Here is a 13,849-nt window from a genome sequence, read left to right as displayed (position 1 = left end):
TCCACAGTCCTCCTTTTGTACAAAAACGTATTTAAAAGTTTATCTGAAGCTAATATGAAGCTTCAGCGTCCAAATGAGTCAAATCAAGTAGATATCTTTCAACGTTACAGTCTTTTTAGTGCCAAAGTCCCTCTTTTTGTTACTATACTTCCACCTGCAGCTCAACAGGGAAACACTGTCCAAGGAAACACAAAGAGGGAATTTGATGCTAAAAAGACTGTAAATGTGTCAGATATCCACTTGATATGACTAACTCAGACTGCTGAAGCCTCATATAAGCTTCACATCAACTTTTAAATGACTGTGTGGACACACTGTGGATTTTCCATCACTTACACTGAAAGCACATTTGAAAGATCTTTTAATATCCAGTATGAACAGGAGGAATGATTACAGCGAGGAAAACCTCTTTCACTGTTCATATGGACACCTGACTGTTGTTTTAAGACATGCTTGGAAAATTGCGAAGCTATCCTTTAAACTAGTCGGGGATCCAGATGTGGACACTTGCGTGCGTCAAATAAAGCGACAGACGGCGGCTCACAGTGAACGTTCTTTTATTAAGACATGTTTTCCAGGTCTCGGTTGGTTTCTTTTGTCTCATCAACATTACAGACATTCAGAGGAAACATTCTCCACGGCCATGTGCAAAACAGCGTGTGAAAGGAAAACAGGTACATTCTCATATTCTGTTGGCTTCCAGTGCGACTGGCTCTCAGCCAGACACACAAACACTTTGTTTTTCTGTCGTTTTTTTTTTTTTTTAACTGTTCCAAACTCACAAACAACAAGCTCAGTTCATTGCATTGATTTTTAGCATTAAAAAGGAGGAGAAAGAACTTCCCATTTACACCACTACAGGTAAAAGGCCGGTACTGTATTTTTAGTCCCTCGGTGGGCCAATTATATTTACTACTGTCCTCACTGAGCCAGTCTAACGAGCACACACCTGAGGTCGATTTACAAACTCCAGCTCCTGTGGATGTAAATTAACATCCATCTGCACTCTCAGCTCATTCTGTAATTTCATATCTACCTTTTTAACTTGCAAAAGAAAGCAAACTGAGCTATTAAATTGCCATTTTTAATAGAAACTCAGCTTTCATCACCACATATTTTCCATCCATATGACCAATTTATTCTGTGAACTGAGGACTCACACTGTCGTTACCCAGAGAGCATGGTTTTGCAGGTGAAAAGATGTGTGCTTCTAGATAAAACAGGGCTAAGTGTGGTTAAAAAGTGACAGTTTTTTTTTTAGACATCTAGGTTACATATAACCCTTGTTTTAACAGAATGTCAGTGATTATGTTACAATATGTAGTTAGAATCTGCTACACACTCAAATATAGTCATTTGTGCAGTTTAAACAGAAGTTGCATGTAACCTAGAACCAAATTTAACCCGGTTTAACGGTGAAGGTTAATAATTCACCTCAAAAATAGCATTTTGGTAAATAAAATTTTTTGGCAAACAATAATAATAATCTTTATTGTCCACAAATGTGGAAATTTGCCTTCGGCTTCACATGTTGGTTAAAACACATCACAGTAAATCACAATACGTACAATAATAAGTAACACAACATGCACAGCACAGACTACAGTAACGGACATGGTTCCAGTGTGAATGGTGTTTACGAATTTAGCAAAGTTATTGCATTTGGCATGAAAGACTTTTTGTAAATGTACTTGGGCAGTTTTATGACGTCTTTAAAAAGGGGGATGAACAGGATCAGACACGATTTGTCAGGCTTTTTGTTTCACCTGCGTTTTATATTTATATCCCAGTTATTTCTGCTTTTTCCCAGTAATTTTACTGGCCATGTTTGTAATTCTGGACAGTATGTTTTTGTTGCTAGCCTCCAGGTGCCCACACCATGCACACATAATAAAAGTTATAACACTTTAAACAAGACTCACTAAAATGTTCTTCCTTATATCGTATGAATCCAATTAATCGCTGCATCGCTTTTTTTTAAAAAAATATATTCTGTGTTGGCTGTGAAACTTAAAGAAAAAAAAAAGGTTCCTAAATATTTAAACTCTACTGCTTCAACAGGTTGATCATTAATCAAAACAATAATGAGAGGCATTGTGGTGACTCACAATAACCATCCTCCTTAGTCTTACTTTCCTTAATAAAAAGGACGCTGTCATCAGCGTATAGATATAACTGGCAAGTTGAATCCATAATTTGCATTTTATTAGTGTTTAGGGAAAACAGAACAGGTGAGAGCACACAGCTTAGAGGTGCTCCTGTATTCAGATTAAGTGTATCAGAGGTAATTTCTCTGCCTCACTCACTCTCTGTGGTCCATCTGTGAGGAACTCTTTAGTCCACTGTATAATGTGGCTGTTGGTGTTAATGTCACAGAGCCTTTTAACCGGAGTATATTTCTGCATACAATAAAAAAGCTGAACTAAAACATATAAATAAAAGTCTGACGCACCAGTGCTAGTGACTAGCCTGCTAGCTTAGCATACAAAACAATGACGCTGACCTTTTCACAGCAGACATTTTGAGGTGTTAATGTGGCATCAATAATAATAATATTAATGATGGCTGTGTTGCATTTAGGTGAACCAGTTTCAGGGCTCTAATATTGTACATGCTCACTCACTAGGCTTTTCTTAATATGTGTTTTTATCTGTACTTGTGTTCTTGTTCTTGTACTGTTCCAAGTGTGCATCTAGCCAAGTTCAGTCCAGATAACCAGAAGTGTTCTCGCTCCGCCTGTTTTATCGAGGATACTTTAGCAGCTGACTTATGTGGACTCAGGACAGCGAAGTATCAAGAATGCATTTGGCAATAGTCTTCCTGTCACTGTCACAAGTTTTAATATTCTTTCAGGTAAAAAAAATAACCATTTAGATTTCCAATAAGTGGTCAATTTATCCGAATAATTCGGACGTTTACTTAGACGTTTTCAGAGATGTGAGACTCGACTGGTCAACGTCTGTCGTCAAAGATCTTTGGAGCCTTTTGGTAATGTACAACTGGCTCTGATGTTTCTGTGAAACGATATAATTCCTTATGGAAGATAAATTTTGGTCTCACAGATAAAATATAATATTTGTTGGTGCAACATTAGGAACATAAATGTAATATAATATAAGAGATTGGATTTTTATCATAGCAACATTACAGACTGAATAACAACTGACTGCATCTGACTGTCAATTAGATTATTGATAATGGAGCTTTGAGTTGAGATTATTTAGTCACAGTAAAGTCAGGTACAGATGTGTTTAAGTGTAATCACCAAAGCCGAGCTGAGCTGCTGCTGCTGTCAATGATCGTACTGCGTCCTCGAGAGTTTGGACTTCCATGTTGAAACTTGCCGAGTTTGAACTCCTAGGTAGGCTACACAAGCCCGAACTTGGCGTCCTCTATGTACACCAGCGCTTTTCCTGCTTTGACAAGTCAAAATGTCTGCTGTAAAAGGTCCTTTTATGGCAAATCCATAAGTAATTTAATGACCCACCACAACTAGACTTTGCTGTTGTCAGGTTTTTGTGCTCTCTGCAAGCTGTTGTCTGTGCTCAGCCAAAGTTTGTTTATGAGGTAAAAGAAGCATCACTCTGTAACATCATTGTACAACCACAAGAGGAATGAGTGTTTCTGTAGTTCCAACAACTCCAAGTCCAGTCTAGATCAAATGCATGCTTACAGGGTACTGAGGAATAAAAGAGCATTTAACTTTAATTTCCCCCTTCTCTTATGTTTGGAACCGGCAACATTTTAGCACACAAATTTAACAAAGACACACATACACACAGCTGGCTCTGTTACAGCATCCCCCGGGGTCTTTAGTGGACCTTTAAATTGGGGAAGAACTGGTCCCAGAACAGCCTGGTCCACACATACACACACATACATAGCGAGCTCATTAAAATAGGACTGAAGCACAGGCAGATTATCACAGCAGTAACACCCCACTTATTCATACATATGCAACATTCATCTTCCATTTTTCCAGGAGTGTGAAACACAGTGATGTGGTCAGAATACTGCTCAGAACAACCAGAACTTAATTACTCATCTTCACGTCTCTTTTTTATGCCTCCGCAGCAGCAACAGCTGGAGGCATTTTGTTTTCAGGTCGTCCGTCCGTCCGTCCAGTCGTCCCGTTCTCTCGTGAACATCATATCTCAGGAACGCCTTGAGGGAATTTCTTCAAATTTGGCACAAATGTCCACTTGAAATCAAAGATGAACTGATTAGAATTTGGTGGACAAAGGTCAAAGGTCACTGTGACCTCACGTCTGTCCCGTTCTCTCGTGAACGCGATATTTCAGGAACACCCGGAGGGAATTTCATTACATCTGGCACAAACGTCCACTCGGATTCAAGGATGAACTGATTAGCATTTGGTGGTCAAAGGTCAAAGGTCATAACTCAAGAATTCATAATTATGACAAAGTTCCACACAAATTACGTCTAGTAGGATAAAATGATGAAGTGATGACATTTCATATCCAAATAGTCTCTTAGTGAAGACAGCATGTTTCTCACTGGAAATTATTCACTGGAATCATACATGTCAATATAACTTCCATTTCTTCAGAAAATACACTTAATACCTTTTATTAAATTCCTTCAAAGTATTTACTACAAATATTATATGAGTCTGGACAAACATGGATGTAAACTGCAACTTGACTGGTTGGCGGAGGGATACAACGGTGAGGCTTTTTCTAGTTTTTTTTTTCATGTTTAATATTCAAATGTGAAGCATAAAGTGAATTCACTCACTGCTGAGAGGGTCTGATGTGAATACTGTGTGTTTTGGGCAGCTAAAATCAACAGTTTTATGATGTGTGAAGACTAGTTTGAAATAAAAGTGCACACAGTATTGCTTCTGAACGGCAGAGACTTGTTGTTGTCTTCTTTGTTCATTTAAGTGTTTTCCACACAGACACGTTCGGGTCCACACGATTGTGAGGAAACATCCTCGTCTGAGCGGATTAACGCAGGATGTGGCAGAGGTGGAGAAAACTCTCCCTGCCTGTGCTCTTCCTGTCCTGGCGATGATGCGAAGAGGTGAGACAGTGCCGGAGGATAAAAGACAGAACTCCTCTCTCTGCAGCACAAAGTAACACACGCCGACAGCTTTCACCAGAGATGGAGACTCTCCAATAGTGGCGTTTGTTCAACAAGTCACAAGTCAAGTCCAAACTTTAAAAGTTTAATCCTTGTTGGTTTTTTTCTCTTTAGTCCTGATATTTATAAAAAATAAAATAGAATAGAGCTGCAAAGTTTAGTCAATTAATTAGTCGACCAACAGAAAATGAGTCATATAACTATTTTGGTAGTTAAAATAATTATTTTGAGCCATTCTTTAAAGAAAAAAAAGCCAAAATGATCTGGTTCCAGATTCTTAAATATGAATAGTAAACTGAATAGTATAACTGAATATTTTGGACTGTTGGTCAGAATAAAACAACATTTGAGGATGTCAACTTTGGGCTTTCGGGAATATTTTTCACCCTTTAGTGACAATTTAAAGCCCAAACCATGCAATTAGTCAATTAGTCAAGAAAATTGATAAGGAAAATAAAAGTCACATGTCTTGAAAGGAAGCTGTCAAAGTTTCACTGCTAGTTACAATTTGCTCTGAAATAAAAATAAAGAAACTTCTCCATCGATCATCGTTTTTGTACGTCTTTGGGTTCAGGAACAGTAAAGGCTTAGTCACAGGTCATTGGTCAAAGTCAAGTTGGAAGTGTTTTTTTGATTTTGACAATATTTTAAGTCATCAGATTTGTGACTTTGAGCTCACAGCTCTGTCAACATCTGTCCATCCCTCCCTGTCTTTCTTTGTCCCTGTGAGAGTTTGGCTTGTTGCTCGAAAAAAAAAAAAAAATTAATCATTGAAATATCAAAAGAATCACTGTAAACAAACAGGACTACAGCCAAGAAGACTGTCAGCCTCTATCAGCCAAAACCCGACGGTTAAATCATTGCTCCACAGCACTACTAGTGGTCAAAAACTCCACAGTCTACCTTTAAAGAAAGAAATGATAAATATATTTTCCCAGTTTGAGTCTGTGTCCCTGTGTTCATTTATCTCTTGTTATATGCCAAATATATGTCAAAAAAATCTGTATTTTTACATCAAAATCCCTGTCTGTTCTCTTCCTGTAAACAGTTTCAAATGTGTGATGACTCATCCTGCACTCAGGGGGTGTTTACAAAAGTTCATTGTTTGTGGGTTGTAGTAGCTAACAGAGCAATATGGAGGCAGATAGGAGGAGATGTGTGATTGGATCAGTGGGCAAAAACTTACTGTTTTAATTTCCAAAACCATGTGGCTGCTGAGCTGATTCATTCATCTCCCCCTCGTCCTCCTTATCTAACAACAGGTGAGGGAGGTGTCGGTGGAGACAACAGTCCTCCGTAGCTCCGTTTCTCTCTGCAGCTCCCGCCCACTGTCAATCAAATGCAAAGGATTTGATTTAAATCCCTCTTGTAACTGTACACCGCTCAAATATTCCATTTCACTGGGAAACACGTCACAGCACAGAAGCTAAAGACGCTCTAACTTCCGTTTCACTGAGACTTTAACAACTTACTGCTGCTATCACAAAAGATTTTGAGACTTCAGTGAAAGTGTCTATGAAGTGGAATTGTCTTCATTTCCTGAATGTGATGTATTTTCTGCTCAAACAGGATGTTGAGTTGTAACCTGTGGGGATCAATGGATAGTGTAAACCTATTGGATACCAGTTAAGTAGAGGAAGACAGTTGGATTTGATTGATTTTGATTTGTTCAAAAATACATGTTTTTTTTTTTTGTTACACCTGTGCAGCATGAGGTAACCATTAAAACTACTCCGTTTTGAAGTTAAAGCCCTTCGATATGCGGGCACAGGTCAGAAAAGAAAGCGAGCGCTGTCCTTCAAAGAGCAAACACTGAGGGAACACATGTTTGTCCTCCTCAGGGACAAAGGTGGACCTGAAAGCATCGGGGCTTATGGGAAATGTAGTCATAATGAGGAGAGAAACTGTACCACTTGTGTGAAATAGAAGCTGCCAGTCATCTCCACCACGGCTGTTTCTTTGTTGTCAAAATGAATCTTAACATTTGATGTCTGAAGGTTCATCTTGATGCTTGGAAACGTGCATGTTGCACCTTTTTTAAAACCATTTTTATTCAAAAGCACATCACACTTCTTAACATTCCTAAAGAGCACAAATTTGTTATTCTATCTATATAAATAAATTTCTTTTTGTAAACATCTTTGTCTCCGTTCTGAAACCACCATCAGTCAGTTTTCTCCTCTGTGAACAATCAGAAAACAGCGTTGACGTTAACGGTTCTTTATAATAAAATAAAAAATCAGAGTAGCTGAGATTTTTTGTGTCTTTCATGAAGGATTTTATGCATCAGGATGAGGGAGATGGTCACAATGTTTGAAGAATCCAACATCAAATATATGTATGAAGTTGCTTTAAAGATAAGTATTTATTTATTCATGACTTCTTTAAAGAGAAAGTCACAATGAAACACGTTACCAAGTAAGGAGTTACTCCTAAACTCTCTGCCTCTCTCTCTCTCTCTCTCTGTGCATTTTCTCAGTCTCTCTTTATCTCAGTTTCCCTGAAGGCATCACTGATAACTCTCGGTGTGGCATCATTTATTTCATTTTGTCTCTGCCCTTCACACTTCGAGCTATTAAAGTTCTTCTTTTTTTCCTCCTCCATACACAGTGTTTTTCTTTCTTCTTTCTACCTTTATTAGTTTTTTTTCCTTTCATTACTAAGTTTGTCAAGGTCTTTGTCAAGGTCAAATTCTTCCTTTCATCACTTTTTTAATTGACTCCTCTTGTCACATAAAAGTAAAAATAACCCCCCGACCTCCACCCTTCCCTCAGCGTCTTTTCTCAGCAGTGGAACTTGAAGATGATCAGGACAATCCTCTTGTATTCCTTCCTGAAGTTGTGGTTCAGGACGCCGTAGACAACGGCGTTGAGGCAGCTGTTGAAGTACGCCATGAAATAACTGGCCGTGAAAAGCCACTCCGGTATGGCCCGGCTCAGCCTGGAGTCCAGCGCCACCGCCAGGCCGATCAGGTTGAGCGGCGCCCAGCAGACGGCGAAGAGCACAAACACCACGAACATGGTGAGGAAGTTGCGGAGGTCGTGCGGTTTGATCTTCGGCCGCGAGTCCGGCTTGACCCTCCGCCTCACCTGGATGACGAGGATCCAGATGCGCAGGTAGCAGTAGGTGACGATGCCGATCGGCAGGATAAAGTGCACCACGACCACCGTGATGGTGTACAGCGAGCTGACCGACTGGGCGAAGGTGCAGGAGTAAACCCTCGGGTCGTACTGCAGCGACTCCACAAACCAGTTGGGCACGATGGCGAGGATGGTGAGCGCCCAGACGAGCACGACGTAGCACATGGTGTTGCTGTTGGAGAAGAGTTTGTCGTACTTGAGGCTGTGGCAGATGTAGCAGTAGCGGTTGATGGCGATGCCCGTGATGTTGAAGATGGAGCCGATGACGCTGAGGCCCATTAAGAAGCCGCTGATCTGACAGTGGATGTAGCCGGCGATCCAGCCGTCGTGGAAGATGGCGGTCAGGACTAGCGGGTAGGGATAGATGGCCACCACCAGGTCAGCGAGGGCCAGGCTCACCACAAAGGCATTTCCTGCAGAGCAAGAGGAGGCGTAAAGTTATAAGAAAGATAGAATATGTGCAAGCATTTCAGACTCATTACTATTCCAAGAGGAACATGAAGGGGCTCTTTAAGCTCGACAACGGAGAGATTAAACTTTCCATGTGTACACGCAAGAGAATGTAGAGGACTTTTGGTGTTAAAGTACAAACTGCATCTACATTAGTGAGGAGCATAAGCTGTAAATATGATTTTCTTCCCTCCTTTCTTGTGTAAATTAGGTAATCCATCAAATTAAGTGCTTCATTGGCTTGATGTTGGTGCAAGCTCTGATATCAGAGGAGTTTTCATCAAACAATTTTGATAATAATTAATGAATTCGCTTGTCATTTATCAAGCAAAAAAAAACCACAAAACATTCTCTGGTTTCAGCTTCTCAAATGAAACAATTTGCTGCTTTTCTCTTGTCATTGTAAACTGAATGTCTTTGGGTGTTGTTAACATTTGAAGATGTCACTCCGGGCTCTGCGAACCTCTGATGGACAAAGTTTAAAGACTAAACAACTAATTTATTCATAGTAGCCTAAAAACAATCGATTAGATTAATCAGTAAGGAAAATACAGTATAATAGCTGTAGTTGTTGCAGCCCTAATATGAAGTTTAGATTATACTGTTAATAGCAAAGGAGACAAAACACAGTGAGGTATTAGTGTGGCATATGGCAGCTTGCATCATTTGTAGCCAACGAACATAAAAACATCACCAAATAAAAACAGGAGAACAGAAAAGAACATAAACACACCGGGAGCTCGGAACAACTCTGATCAGGAACAAGACGTTAGACTGAAGGAAACCAGCAAACTTCACTGTAATAACATCTGGATCATTAAACTCTCCAAACCTCATTTCTTCCGCTTTAACGCGTCCACCATCATCACAAGATAATGAATACAACTATCCAAAGCTATTCATGTACACATTCAGAGGAACGCACCATCATCAGTATCGACTACAGCCGCTTCGGATCTCTCACAAACACACACTTCGTCCAAATGATGGAGTATTATTGTTCCCCGGGAAAGGAGTCAACACTTGTTTGTATGCCAGCCACGTTAGCAGACGGATTTTAGTTCCAAGTTTTTGAGCTCTTTGCTCAGTCATACACTGGAGGCTTTGACAATAAAATAAGTTCTCACTCTGCTGATGTGCTGTAAAGGTCTCCCATATGGGGAAATTAAGTTTAAAGGCCATATTTAAGAGTTTAACATTTACCTGTCGCCCTGAGCAAACCCAGCTGCATTTCAATTATATTTTCTCACCATTTTAGCCATTGTACCAAACTCCCTTTATGAAACTGTTGTGTGTCTGTCCTGCATTAGTATGGCAGGTGGTTCTTTATCTCAAATATGCAGTATTTAGTACCAATACTGGCAGCAAAATGTTATTAAAGTAGTAAAAGTAGTGGTTTGGTTCCTCTGGTTCCTCCTTCCTTCCTTATTATATATGACATCATTAGATTATTAATAGTGAAGCATCAGTGTTAGAGCAGCATGTTACTGTTGTAGCTGCTGGAGGTGGAGCTAGTTTACACTACTTTATATACAGTTAGCTAGTTTAGTCCAGTGGTTCCCAACCTAGGGGTCGGGCCCCTCCAAAGGGTCACCAGATGAATCTGAGGGGTCGTGAGATGATTAATGGGAGAGGAAAGAAGAAAAAACAAATCCGTTCTCAGTTTTTGGACTTTTTCTCTAATCCTTGATTTTAGGTGAAGTATTGGATCATTTGAACATTTATTCATTCATTTAGCATCAAATTCCCTTTTTGTGTTTCCCTGTTTAGTTGGTGGAAGTATAGTAACAAAAAGAGGGACTTTTGCACTAAAAAGACTGTAACGTTGAAAGATATCTACTTGATTTGACTCATTTGGATGCTGAAGCTTCATATTAACTCCATTTAAACTTTTAAATACATTTTTGCACAGAAGGAGGACTGTGGATTTTGTCCCCCATCACTTCCATCGTAAGTTCATTATGAAGGAATCTTCTAATGGTCAGTATGAACAGGAGGAATGATTACAGCAAGAAAAACATGTTTCAATGTTCATTTGTGCTCCTGACAAACGTTTTAAGGCAAAATTTGTAAACCCATCCTTTAACTATAATACATCTGGATCAAAATCTAACACTCTGGGTTCTGCGGACGCTCGGCTGACTATAACTGAGCGTGTGTGAAAGCAGTTGCCCGGTTAAAACCCACAGTTGCTGCTGTAAAGGATACGCTTTTGAGGAAGGTTTTATCAATGCGCCTCCATTTTCACCCCTGAGAAGAGTGTGGTTGTAAACTCCAGCAGTGTTAATGACAATTTGCTCTACCTGCACCATTCAGTATTTATCACCCCGCGATTCCATCTTCATTATGAAAGAGCTTCATCATTAATATTCTGCACAACAACTCTTTGTCTCCTGCATGCCGCAGAAGGCTAGTTAGGGAAGAGCTGTGGCTCGGAGCAGAGAGACAGGGGACTTGTTAACCACCAGTCAATATGTGTTAGTCTGTGGTTCTGTCTTTATTACTGCATTTGCCCTTTACAACAATTCCCAACTATATCCCCCTCCCCCTCTCATGCAAGCATGTTAATAGGCGAGGAAGAGAAATGCTGCTGAGGTTAGAGGTTCTATTCCCTGTTTAGTTCAGTGATTGAGGAAGACATTAAGAAGTGTCAGAGTTGGTTTCATCAGAGACATTCATGCTGTGAACGTAGAGATTCATGGTACATGAAGGTGCTCCTGATAGAAGTGTCAGCTGTAGTCATGGCCTCAGTTTGCATCTGTAATGTGCAAATGTATCTTCATATGCCAGTATGTATTCTGTCTAACGTTAGCATGAGTGGGAGAAGTCTCACCAGACGCTAAAGTATACAACAATGTAAATATACACAACAGCATGGAAAATATAGTTAAAAGCATAAAATTTAAGTAAAAGCACAGCAGTAACATATATATATATATATATATATATATATATATATATATATATATATATATATATATATATATATATATATATACATATACATATATATAGATAGATAGATAGATAGATAGATATATGCCCACATATTCAAAATAAGTTTATTATTAAATATCATTTATTAATATGTTGGTCCCATAATAAAGTTGATGATAATAAGGTGAACAGAATATTAATTTAGCATCAAAGGACAGGCTCAAGTCTGTCTTAAAACATGTTTTTCTTGCTGTAATTATTCCTCCTGTTCATACTGACCATTAGAAGATCCCTTCATAATGCACTTACAATGGAATTGATGGAGGACAAAATCCACAGTCCTCCTTCTGTGCAAAAATTTATTTAAAAGTTTATCTGAAGCTAATATGAAGCTTCAGCGTCTGAATGAGTCAAATCAAGTAGATATCTTTCAACGTTACAGTCTTTTTAGCGCCAAAATCCCTCTTTTTGTTACTATACTTCCACCGCAGCTCAACAGGGAAACACAAAGCGGGAATTTGATGCTAAAAAGACTGTAAATGTGTCAGATATCCACTTGATATGACGAACTCAGACTGCTGAAGCCTCATTTAAGTTTAAATGACTGTGTGGACACACTGTGGATTTTGGCCTCCATCACTTACATTGAAAGCACATTTGAAGGATCTTTTAATATCCAGTATGAACAGGAGGAATGATTACAGTGAGGAAAACCTCTTTCACTGTTCATATGGACACATATGGATATTATTTTAAGACACACTTGAAAAATTGTGAACCAGTCCTTTAACAGTTCTCACTAACACAGTAAGTGAACAAGAGCCACATAAACTCCCTCACGATAAATTAAATACAACCGGTTAAGCTAATTAGCCTCTTCATTAAGACAAATGATCAATTAATTAGGGAACATTCATGTCGACACGATGTGATCTTTGCCTCTTGAACGCACTGAGAAGTTACGGTAGTTTCAAAGACATCGGTTTTTCCACATTGAGATGCAAATTTATGCAGTGAGTCACTCCAAAATCTAATCAGATCATCTGTTCAGTAGAAGGAGCTTACTGTGTTTGTAACAGCGTGTCCCACACAGACGGACAGATTCCAGCGTGATCGAGCATCGTGTAACCGCAGAGAGTCTGTTTTGAAGTGAGAGTCTTGGCTTCGTTCCTTCTCTCTGCTCGTGTGTTTTGTTTGTTTCTCTCTGCAGTGTGAGAGTGTTCAACGCCTGATCCTGGAGGCACCTCTGACTGCTGCTGCTGCTGCTGCTGTTTGTACCTTATTCAAGTACAACAGCAAACACTGCTGTCACACACAGACAGGTAGATATTGGGTTGCAGCTAACAGCATAATAGAAATAGACACTTTTTTTTTACATACACAACTGTCAACTGACATTTCTGGATCATACTGGAATAATTTAAAGACACAGGAGTTGGTGGTTATAAAACTGGGGTTTTAATAAGGTTATATTAGCCAATACTGAAGCCATGAGTTTATATTTCCTCAGGGCTGTAGCTACTAGGAGTGTGCCCAAATACAAATACATTATTCGGCAAAGCACAAATAATGGGCTTTATACAAATATTTGTAAAATTATTTGTTTTTGGGAAGAAAAAAAACAAAACATGTCAAATACCAGAGAGCAGGTCAGTTATAGTCGCTATCTCAGTGTCTCTATTCTGCTCCGCTGTTTCGTCTATCAGCAGGTCTCAACGAGGGGAGTCACATCCACCTGCTACATGACGCATATTTCTTAATTTGGACATCACTTTAATTTTCATCTTTGATTTTCTAAAATTATAAGCGTAATAAAAACAAAAAGAATTTTTAAGCCTCTTTCCACTTTTATTCAAATACAAATACAAATAATTTTGCTGCCTCAACAAATACAGATACAAATACAAATACTGGGATCTCTGCACATCCCTAGTAGCTACCACTGAGGAAGAAGAAGCACAGTCGTACTTAAAGTGGACAACAGACAACTTTTCAACTTCTCGCCTCTAAGCGTTTCCAAGTGATATTATTGTTTTTGCCGCTTTCACAAAGACAACCGGATTGCTTTCTGTTTTGTCTTCTGAGTGTCACTCGGTGAAGAAATCATCAACACTATGGAAATAAGCGAGAAGAAAGAAGTATGTTTACTGAAAAGGTAAATTGGAATTTTCACTATTTTATATTGTATTGCATAGTAATAACATAATTTGACTAAC

General features: G+C 39.1%; 1 protein-coding gene across 1 annotated transcript in view; it reads right to left on the bottom strand.

Moving 5' to 3' along the window:
- Nucleotides 1-540: 540 nt before the first annotated feature.
- mtnr1al (melatonin receptor type 1A like) overlaps nucleotides 541-13,849 on the bottom strand; it is a 32,333-nt gene continuing 19,024 nt past the window's right edge. The window contains exon 2 of the mRNA XM_067600034.1: nucleotides 541-8,659. Within this exon, the coding sequence (XP_067456135.1) occupies nucleotides 7,890-8,659 (770 nt within the window). The 3' untranslated portion in view covers nucleotides 541-7,889. The remainder of the gene's footprint in view (nucleotides 8,660-13,849) is intronic.

This window comes from Thunnus thynnus, chromosome 9, assembly GCF_963924715.1.
Source record: "Thunnus thynnus chromosome 9, fThuThy2.1, whole genome shotgun sequence".
Lineage (NCBI taxonomy): Eukaryota > Metazoa > Chordata > Actinopteri > Scombriformes > Scombridae > Thunnus > Thunnus thynnus.
This window is presented reverse-complemented; position numbering and strand designations above follow the sequence as displayed.